At 32.9% G+C, this 11,495-nt stretch overlaps 3 protein-coding genes across 3 annotated transcripts in view; all 3 read right to left on the bottom strand.

Annotated features, from left to right (window-relative positions):
- The window catches only part of LOC116001104 (F-box protein PP2-A11-like), a 6,583-nt gene extending 5,797 nt beyond the window's left edge, over positions 1–786 (bottom strand). The window contains exons 1-2 of the mRNA XM_031241002.1: positions 773–786; positions 513–562 (exon numbers count right to left, since the gene is read on the bottom strand). Coding sequence (XP_031096862.1) covers positions 513–562; positions 773–786 — 64 coding nt within the window. The remainder of the gene's footprint in view (positions 1–512; positions 563–772) is intronic.
- Positions 769–2,084, bottom strand: LOC116001103 (F-box protein PP2-A11-like). The gene is made up of 3 exons (XM_031241001.1): positions 2,071–2,084; positions 1,811–1,860; positions 769–1,363 (listed from the first exon to the last, which is right to left on the bottom strand). The coding sequence occupies exons 1-3, from the start codon at positions 2,082–2,084 to the stop codon at positions 915–917; spliced, it is 513 nt and encodes a 170-aa protein (XP_031096861.1). The 3' UTR covers positions 769–914.
- On the bottom strand, positions 2,067–4,331 carry LOC116001694 (F-box protein PP2-A11-like). Its single transcript, XM_031241598.1, has 3 exons — positions 3,909–4,331; positions 3,246–3,364; positions 2,067–2,633 (listed from the first exon to the last, which is right to left on the bottom strand). The coding sequence occupies exons 1-3, from the start codon at positions 4,239–4,241 to the stop codon at positions 2,213–2,215; spliced, it is 873 nt and encodes a 290-aa protein (XP_031097458.1). The 5' UTR covers positions 4,242–4,331; the 3' UTR covers positions 2,067–2,212.
- Positions 4,332–11,495: the final 7,164 nt, after the last annotated feature.

The following is an 11,495-nucleotide window of genomic DNA, read 5'->3' as shown; positions in this document are numbered from 1 at the left end:
CTGAGTTAGATAACTATTCTTATCTTGGTAATTACAATATTACAAGTTTAATAATGATGTTAGATAACTATTCTTATTATTCTGAGTTAGATAACTATTCTTATCTTGGTAATTACAATATTACAAGTTTAATAATGATGTTAGATAACTATTCTTATTATTCTGAGTTAGATAACTATTCTTATCTTGGTAATTACAATATTACAAGTTTAATAATGATGTTAGATAACTATTCTTATTATTCTGAGTTAGATAACTATTCTTATTATTCTGAGAATCAAAACTAGAGAACAGTGAGGCAATCTAACCAAGTTGATCATGCTGATAATTTGGTAATTATAATGTTACAAATTTAACTATTGTGATAACTTGGTAATTATAATGTTACAAATTTAACTATGGTGACTTATTAAGTTGGTTTGAACAGATGCTAAACTAATTGACTAATTTACCTTAGTTTGAATTGGTCAGCTATGAACAATTAGACTAATTTACCTTTTATGGTTCTTTACTTGCTGGGATCACAAGTCTAGAATTACTCAATGCAACCTTTGAATAGTGACTATGAATTTTTCACTATCATAAATAAATAGAAAACAAAAGGGCAACTTAGCTAAATTGGTAATTGCAATGTCACAAGTTTAACTTCGACAATATATTACTCCGTAACTTTTTTTAATTTGAGTCAATTATATTAACTATAACAACTAGGCTGATTTACCTCTTGACTCTTGTAGTCCTTTGTTGACTAAAATTAAAAGAGGAAAATTACCTTGATACTGTCATAATTTTTCTCATTAAAAAACAGAGAATACACAAGAGAATAGAAAACTGAACCAAACAGCCGAGAAATCCCAGAAAATACACAGGTTTAGGCCATGGCACGCATAAAAAGAAGATGCTAACCTCAAAATTTACAAACGCTTTAACCTGGGTTTATACTCGGCAGGGCAAACAAGAAGAGAGTCTACACAAAGGCCGCCTTTCGTGTGCGTGCAATCAATCTGAGTCATTGAAACTTTCAGTTTCATCGTTTTCCCAGAATCCGACACCACAAAATCTCCGGCGTGCTGGTAAACCCATTTCCCGGCTTCACTCAGGTAACACTCCGTCGTCGCTTGCTGGCCGTCCGACGACGAAAGCTGAAACCTCACCGGCTTTTTGTCCCACCCGTGAACGTGCTCGGAGTTGCAAACTCGACCGTAAAATCTCTTGGAGACACGACCCAAGTGCAGTCTGAAGAAGACGGCGTAAGATCCCGCCGGAAATGGAAACTCCACCTCCCCGTCGACTTCAAACCACCAGATTTGCTGGAGATATGCCACCGAGTGGAACCTACAAGAAGATGAAAACCACAATGATTCTCAGGTTTCGGGTTTAAACTTTGTGAATAGAACTAAACACAAACGACGTTTCCGGGTTTGAACTTTGGGAATTTTAGTAAACAAAAACACCAATGGAGTTAAGCTAGTCGGTTTGACTAAGCTGATTGTTAGCAAATAACTTATTATTGTAAAATGTGGGTGATTTATTTTTTAAAAAATTGAAGAAAAATATTACTTTGAATAACTATTTTAATTTTAACATTTTAGAATAGTTACAAAAATCTGATTAATCAAACACTATTAATTTTAATTAATAGTGGTTCAAAATTAACTGAGAAGCTAATTATATCCTAAAATATGCAAAAAAAAAAAAAAAAAAAAAAAAAAAAAANTTGAACAGATGCTAAACTAATTGACTAATTTACCTTAGTTTGAATTGGTCAGCTATGAACAATTAGACTAATTTACCTTTTATGGTTCTTTACTTGCTGGGATCACAAGTCTAGAATTACTCAATGCAACCTTTGAATAGTGACTATGAATTTTTCACTATCATAAATAAATAGAAAACAAAAGGGCAACTTAGCTAAATTGGTAATTGCAATGTCACAAGTTTAACTTCGACAATATATTACTCCGTAACTTTTTTTAATTTGAGTCAATTATATTAACTATAACAACTAGGCTGATTTACCTCTTGACTCTTGTAGTCCTTTGTTGACTAAAATTAAAAGAGGAAAATTACCTTGATACTGTCATAATTTTTCTCATTAAAAAACAGAGAATACACAAGAGAATAGAAAACTGAACCAAACAGCCGAGAAATCCCAGAAAATACACAGGTTTAGGCCATGGCACGCATAAAAAGAAGATGCTAACCTCAAAATTTACAAACGCTTTAACCTGGGTTTATACTCGGCAGGGCAAACAAGAAGAGAGTCTACACAAAGGCCGCCTTTCGTGTGCGTGCAATCAATCTGAGTCATTGAAACTTTCAGTTTCATCGTTTTCCCAGAATCCGACACCACAAAATCTCCGGCGTGCTGGTAAACCCATTTCCCGGCTTCACTCAGGTAACACTCCGTCGTCGCTTGCTGGCCGTCCGACGACGAAAGCTGAAACCTCACCGGCTTTTTGTCCCACCCGTGAACGTGCTCGGAGTTGCAAACTCGACCGTAAAATCTCTTGGAGACACGACCCAAGTGCAGTCTGAAGAAGACGGCGTAAGATCCCGCCGGAAATGGAAACTCCACCTCCCCGTCGACTTCAAACCACCAGATTTGCTGGAGATATGCCACCGAGTGGAACCTACAAGAAGATGAAAACCACAATGATTCTCAGGTTTCGGGTTTAAACTTTGTGAATAGAACTAAACACAAACGACGTTTCCGGGTTTGAACTTTGGGAATTTTAGTAAACAAAAACACCAATGGAGTTAAGCTAGTCGGTTTGACTAAGCTGATTGTTAGCAAATAACTTATTATTGTAAAATGTGGGTGATTTATTTTTTAAAAAATTGAAGAAAAATATTACTTTGAATAACTATTTTAATTTTAACATTTTAGAATAGTTACAAAAATCTGATTAATCAAACACTATTAATTTTAATTAATAGTGGTTCAAAATTAACTGAGAAGCTAATTATATCCTAAAATATGCAAAAAAAAAAAAAAAAAAAAAGAAAAAAAAATGAAAGATCATTAGAGGACGGCGAGTGAGGAAACAAAGAACCTTGAGTCTGGCATTGGAGGATTTCATCCAAAAAGGGCGTGACGAGTTTGATTTGATCAAGCGGATCTAAAAACACATGTATCAATATATAAACAGAGAGATATCTATGCATATATATATCCACACCAATTTAATCTAGAAACAACGTAAGAACGACAAGAAGAAGAAGATGCATATATAACTCCTGACCTTGACTCTTCTGTCGGAATTCTGCTCCAGTATCTCCGATCATCTATGCCGGTAATCGCTAGCCCATTTGATGCAATCGACAGACAAACTCTCCCTGTGCTCTTATCCAACCACACCACCTGCACACACCCCACTATCAATGAACTTCTTCATCATCATCTTCAACCAATAATCTTTGGGGGAAAAAGAAGCAATCAAACTCCCAATTTTATTTTTATGTTTTAGTCACAAGGAAAACCCCCCAGCAACTAAGGAGGTAAACTTGCTCTGATCCTAACCGTAAAGTAATAAATCAGTTTCGATTGTCCATAACTGATTACTCAAATCAAGAAAACTGATAGTTTGACTCCCAGTAGGTTGCTCTAGCTGAGTACTGATACAGTAAACTCTGCTTTGTGACTCTAATCAGTAAAAAATTATGAAGAAAGTAGTGAACTAATTTGTATGGTCTGACCCTTGCTCCAGTTGGAGTACTTTCAAATTAAACTCTGTTTTGTTACTCTAATCAATAAAAGAACTATTAAAAAAAAAGTAATAAACTAATTTCAATTGTCTATAACTGACCCAAACTAAAAAAAGTTAATATTTTGCGCCATAGATCGCTCCCGCTGGAGTAAAGTTTTTGTATGAATATTTTTGATAAAGGGGAAGAAGAGAGTAGACCTTAGTGCCACCATCAATGGAATTGGGGGTGCAAAGCCTGGCAAAAATATCCCTTTTACACAAATTTCCGGGGAAGTTTTCATCTCGGAACACTCTCCGAACAAGACCCCAATAATCCACCGGCAGCTTCGATTCCCAAACGAAATCCGCAAACGAGGCGCCCCTGAAGGCGCGATTCAGCATTGCCAGGCGGCAGATCTGCTTGGGGTCCAGGTGCGCCAGCACCAACGCCACACAGCTCTCCGGCAAGTCCCCGAGGCCGGTGCTCGCCGCCACACCCTCCGGGCACGCGCCGCCGTCTTGCTTAACCAGGAACGACAAAGAAGAACCCATATCTGTTCTCCTCTCGTCTTCTCGTGACGTGAATGAAGAAAAAGATTGAACTTTTGAAGGGAATGAAGACGATATTTTCTTCTTTTTCTTCAGAGGAACAGACAGAAATGGTGAAAAGTTGGAGAGTATATATGTACATATATACACGTATGTGTGTAGCGGTGGGGGTGTCGGTTGCGTCATCTTGTTTGTCGGTCTCCATGTTCGGGAAAATGGCGGGTGCTGTTTGGGACCCACAACTCAGTCCTTACTGTGACTAAGCTGCGAATATCATAAATATATACTATACTTTCTCAACCTGTTGAAGCACAAAGAGTCAATTTCGATATCTCCTCCACTGAGGCTCGAACTCATGACCTTTCATATGAGGGAGGCCACTACATGCTATTTGAACACAAGGTGCTTGGCATATACTTCAAGAATATTCAAATCTTAGGTATGAATATTTCTTCCATATGCTACACTCTTCTAACTTTATACTTATCTTCTAATATTGAATCTTATTCCAAGCTACTTGTTTAAAAGGTTGGCGAGTAGTGATATACTACGAGAATCTCTAGGTAATTTCATGAATGATTAAAGGAAAAAAAGTAACCCGGTGGGGTAGCTCAAGTGACAAGTGAGCTCTCGGTTCAATTCCCTCAAGTGACAAGTGAGCTTTCGGTTCAATTCCCACAAGTGACGATTCCCCCTGGGCCTCCCGTAGCGAACGTGGGTGGACCCCGAACCGTTAAACGGACGGAGAGAAAGAGCTTGTAAATTTACCAAAAAAAAAGGAAAAAAAGTGGCTGAATTTATTCTTTTTGTACAATAGTTAAATAATAAGATTAATTGGTGGTCCAGGACGGTCCAGGACTCCAGGCGCGCACTGGACATTAAGGCAAATTATACCGTGCACCACGGTGCACATAGTAATGTGCATAACGTACGTAAACTACGTCGTTTTGAGCATTGTAAATTAACTGTCCCTTTTTTTGGAAATCATGTTTCCCGTTTCGGCCGGTCTCTGTATTTATGTTAATATTCTGTGTATTCTAGGTAATCGGTCTGTGTATTCTAGTCAATCATTCTGTGTATTTTAGGCAACCGTTCTGTGTATTCATGTTAGTAACACATGTTGTGACGTGTTCGTACATTCGAATGTTTAGGAGGATGAGTTCTGTGTATTTTGTGTCAATATTCTGTGTATTCATGTTATTAACACAGGTTGTGATGTGTTGTGCATTCGAATGTTAGGAGGATGAGTTTTGTGTATTCTGGGCAAACATTCTGTGTATTCTAAATAATGATTATGTGTATTATAGATAATAAATTCCTTGGAGTCATTCGCGTCTGCGTCCACTAATATCGAAACGACGTCGTTTCGAACCAAGATGCACAGTGCTATGTGCACCGTGGTCCACGATATAACGATTGGGACATCAACGTTAGCCCTGAATAAGATAGTTTGTTGTAGTCAAATATGCAATAAATACCCCACGTTTTTAGAGTATCTACAATATACTGTTGATCAATTTTCATTTTAAATTGTGCCTAGTACAATCATATAAATATGTTTAAAACTGTACTCAGTTTAATTCATAAAATCAAAGGTCAATCACTCAATTGCATAAAGCTCTAATTTTTTTGAACTCTAACAAAGCTCTAATTTTTTATTTTTTACATAAATTATAATAATAAAATTTTACAATTAAATATCATCATAACAAACTTCATATACTACATCTTGATTACCACTATATATATGTGTGTTAAATTTGTAATACTATATTTGTATTATACAGAGAAAATGATGACATTGTCTTGAAGTATAGACTAATAGCATTTTTCATCACTCAATTATTTGTAAATTAAAGTGATCTAACTTATTTGTCACTTAATAATTGTTTGCGAAATGAATTTTTAACCCAACACTAACAAAATTCATGGACCAAAAAAGTCACTTTAAAAACAAATGAAGAATGAAAGTGACAACTGTTATAATTTAGCGAGATGAACAATATCATTTTTCTTATCATATATAAATATTTAAAAATAAATAAAAAGTTTAAAGTTCTATAATACTAGCTAGTTTTCAAATTGAGTATTAACATATACTCAAATATCAATTAATTCATTACTCAAACTACTCAAGCTTGGACCCAATTCAACAATAAATGAATTGAATTTGAACACTACTTATCGAATTGAACCTAGATAATTCACGAGTAGATTGACTCACTCATAGCCGTAGACATGTGTAAATATATCATATATATATATATGGTGGGGTTCAAATGCGGATGTTATTTTCCTTCTTAAGGTGGGTCGGTTTAAAGCTTTAGATGCGTGTCTTTCCTTCTTAAGGTGTGCCATTTTTTACAGTTTGTTTCTTTAATTGAAGACACGTTTTTTTTCTCTTTATTTATTTATTTGTTTATTTTTGCAGTCCCAAAACACAACCACTATCCTTTTCTAATCATGTTTCAACAATCAGAATAGAGATCAAAGGACGTAGAATTGCTTATGAGGGGCCAATAGCAGATCCTAAACAATGCCTTTAAATTTTTTATTTTTTTTATTGATTTGAGCCGTTGATCTAAATTTGATCAACGGCTGAAATCTAACCCCATCTTTCACCTGGGAGAATCTTCACACCATAAACTAGTGTGTGTATCTATGTATACGTACACACACACACACACTCACTCACTCACTAATAAGAGTCAATAGAGTTAGGTCTATAACGAGATCTAAAAAATGTCCGTTCAATTATTTGATAAAATGAATTGTTCATATTATTTTAATTTTTGTATTTTTTTTAATTTTCTTACTTTACCCTCTATTATATTATTTTATTCACTTAAATACCTTTGCATTTCGTTAGTATAAACTTTAGTAACATAATGTTCACTTAACTATTTATTATTTTCAACTTACTCATTGATTTACATAAGGAATGTCTTAAGTTCGAACTCCATTCCAATCAAAGTTGGCATAATTGTTGAACATATAATATAAATATGTTAGAGTGCTATTAAAAAAATAAAATATAAAATTTAAAAACATGTACTTTGCCCAATTAATTAGCACTATATACATAGCATTCAAAGTTGATTATCAAATATTACAAATAAGGAATTTTGAAAATCATTTCTTGCATTTTTTTAATAAAAAAATCTAGTTTAAAGTTTTTATTATTATTTTTTTCATTTTTTGATTAATTAATCTTCTTTTGATTATATTTAGAATAAGACTTAATATTTTAATTAGGGATAAAGGGCAAATAAGTCATTCGACTTTTATTATGAAAAGTGCAAGTAAGCAATCAAACTAAAAAAAAGTTTCAAATAAGCCATAAAACTTGAAAAAAAAAAATAATGCAATTAGACACTGTTTACCTCATATACCAGGTTAATTAACAATAGGTCATAGCTAATTTAAGGGTGACGCGGTTCCAGTTCTAAACCAACAGTTCCTGGTTTTAGAAAATGACAAACAGGTAGTTCCGATTTGAACCGTCAGTTCGAATCGGTTCAAATATACCTTTAGGGTGTGTTTGGAAAGCAGGAAAATGATTTCTAGAAAATGATTTCTGGAAAATGAGTCATTTTCTGGAAAACATTTTCCTTTCTTGTGTTTGGCTGCAAAACAGAAAACTGTGTTTGTGTGTTTGGTTGATTTTCCAGAAAATGGGTAGGAAAATGAACAGAATTATATAATTAAATATTTTAATTAATTTGTTTAAATATAACAACCTTTATAACAAATATACAATCCAAATATAAAATTAAATAATCACAAAAAAATAATATCTAAAAAATACATAAAAACAGATAAACTTCTCTCATAAAATTAAAAAATAAAAAAATAAAAAATATATAGTGGCCGCCGGCCACGACTGGTTTCCTGGTTTGGAAACCAGTCGCCGTCGGATTCTGTGTGCTGAAAGATATTTTCATATTTTCAGATCTGAAAATATTAATCTTCAAAAATAAATTATAAGTGAAAAATAAATAGAGGGAGTTGAAGATGGCAAGAAGATCGGACGGGCCTAATGGGGCGGACCGAAATTGACCCGCAACCCACGCGGGTTAGCCCGCGCAGGCCGCGGGTCGGCCCGCGGGCCACATACTCATAAATAAATAAATAAATAAATAAATAAATAAATATATATATATATATATATATATATATATATATATATATATATATATATGAATGAATAACAAATTGGAAAACACGTACAAGTATCAGTAGTTCAGTACTGTGTTTTCCTATTTGTTATTTATTCATTATTATTATATCTATATATATATAATATTTCATTACTAATATATATTAATTAGATATGTCAAATCACAAATAGGAAAACACAAGTATTAGTATTGTAGGGTAATAGTACTGTGTTTTCCTATTTGATATATANCCTATTTTATATATATATATATATATATATATATATATATATATATATATATATATATATATATATATATGTCATCTTTATAAAAAAAATTTACTTAATTTAAACGAATGTAACAAAAAAAGAAGCCTGCGGGCCGGCCCGCGAGGCCCGCGAACCCGCGCGGGGCGGGTTAGCGTTGCATGAATCCTAACCCGCGGGCCTAACAGGCCGGCCCGCAAAAGCCCGCCAAAAATTTGGCCCGCGGTGGGGCGTGCCTAATGGGCCGGGCCGGGCCGCTTTGACAGTACTAATTTTGGTGGAGGAAGAAGCAAAGTTGTTAAGCAAACAAACTTCCGGAAAATGACTTCCTCAAAAAAAAGGGGAAGTCATTTTCCATAAAATGGGGGTTATTTTCCATTGACCAAGGTGTTCATTTCTATTGACTCTATTTTCCCCCTCTTTCCCAAACACCAAAAACCCGGAAAATGATTTTCCAGAAATCATTTTTCGGGTTCCCAAACACACCCTTAAATGAAGTTTCAGTTACACAATTTAATTAACAGGGAAATTATTGGTAGAGCAAGCCAACACTTTTATTTATCTTCTTGTATCATATAAGTCTTAATCAGGTATATATCCATGTTGCTTGTAAATGGAGATTAAAGACTTATAGAAAAGTGAGTACAAGCGTGAAAATGTCAAATGATCAAGTTTTTTGTTCCCTTATTTTCTTCTGCATTTTTATTGTATCTCTAAAATATTACAGAATACAAGCATTTTTTCCAACTGTATGTTCACAAAGAAACACTCTTTGGTAAATTATGCATTTTGGTCCCTACTGGTGTAGTTTTGAAACAGCGAAGACTGTTACCACCACAAAAATTCTGGGCAATGGGAATATTTAAAAATTTCAAAACATCTCTATTGAAAATGACGATTTTAGTTCATTAATTATATTCATATTGTAAACTCAATTCATGAATTATTATCATATACAAATTTCCCTTTTAATTATGTGCAAAATGACAGTTTTAATCTACTATTAACAAATTCTGTTAATATTAACCATGCATTTAAATTTTTAAATTATTAAAGAACATGTTATTCAGTTTTCATTTATATAATTTTGTATTAATTAACTACTAAGGTTGATAGACTCTTTTTTTTTATATATACCATTGGAGTGTAGCTAACACTTCAAAATTATTTTGGTTTCTAAGTTTACTAAATATATATTATTGGTTAAAATAAAGGTGTGTTTGGTTCGCACATGGGAATCGGAATCAGAATGGGTATCAAATACTTGGTAATGGTAATGAGTTTTGGTGAAATTAAAGTATTTTACATGTTTGATAGTAGTGTGAAACGGGAATGATTATTAATAGTTGGGGAAGTGATTGAGGAAGAAGGGATGGAATCCTTATTTTATTAGGGAATGAGTTTTGTAATTAAGGAGATAATCAAAATCCATAGTAGTGTTCTAAAAATCTACCAACCAAACAATAACAATGACTTTGATACTCATTCTTGATAGCTAAACATGTCAACCAAACACACCCTAAATATTATAAATTGTAGTATAATTAAAATGATACTTTAGTGTTGCTAAAATGAAACTACTGTATGTGAAAAATGAAACTAAAAAACAAAGCTCATTCAACAACATATATTGTTAAATAAAACTGTTGTATAATTAAAATGATACTTTAGTATCGTTAAAATGAAACTAGTGTATGTGAAAATTGAAACTAAAAAACAAAGCAATATTGTCAAATGCATAAATGCATGTGATTTTTCATGGACCACATTACTATATGGATTGTGACCTCACATTGGATATGGCTCTCACACTGCTATTGTCAAATTGAAGCTTAATTTAATGTTCTTTATTTATAATTTATCACTTAAAAACTAATTGGAGTAACTGTGCACTCTATTAATAATATCTAACCCGGCCTATATCATTACTGCATTAAAGCTTTTGACCCAACAGTATATATGATGTGGCCATGTATTGCATGAGGCTGTAATTTTGACACGGGGAGAAGTTGCTCACCGTAAAATGAGGAGTGAGTAAAAACATGGCATTATAGTGATGAACACTTGATATATGATAGCTGGATTGACGTAGAAAGAGCATCATGAAATAGATGGATTCAGCCTCACAATGCGCTTGCCATCAATATCAAGCATTATTGGCCAGATTTTGAAGGATTTTACATGTTTTGTCCGTTATTAAGGTTTTCAGTTCATTGCTTTTATAATGTTTTACTATTTTTTACGACATGTAAAAATAAATATCCAATATTAAAATCATAGTCATATTGAAATACTTTTTAAGAAATTATAATATATAATGTTTTTATTAAGTCACAAAATTCATAATTGTAAAATTCATATTATATCAAAAATTATATTTGGTAATTTGAAATTAAAATAATTATGGTATGATTAATAATTTTTAAAGTAAGAATTTTATATATGATAAAATGATAAATGATTAAATATAATTAGGGTAACATTTAATATAAACTAACTAAATGAAGTTTAAAGGTGAAAAGAGTAATTTTGTCTAATAAAAGTGATTGTACAAAATATATATATATATATATATATACAATTAAATAATCATAGAAATACAATCATAAAATCAAGAGTACTAACTTAGATTAACTGTACTCTTATAAGTTTTATATTATATTATACTAGATATTTCCAAGGTTGATGGTGTATAAAAAAAATTAAATAAGAAATCACTCATAATACCATTCACGTCTTGGATTGATTAGGTATTTAAATTTTCTTATGAGAAAGTACTCATATTTGTGTTAGCAACTTTAGGGGCGCTACACAACCTCTGGAGACCT

This window comes from Ipomoea triloba, chromosome 13 (genome assembly GCF_003576645.1).
Source record: "Ipomoea triloba cultivar NCNSP0323 chromosome 13, ASM357664v1".
NCBI lineage: Eukaryota > Viridiplantae > Streptophyta > Magnoliopsida > Solanales > Convolvulaceae > Ipomoea > Ipomoea triloba.
Note: the sequence above shows the minus strand (reverse complement) of the source record. Positions and strands in the feature narration are given on the sequence as shown.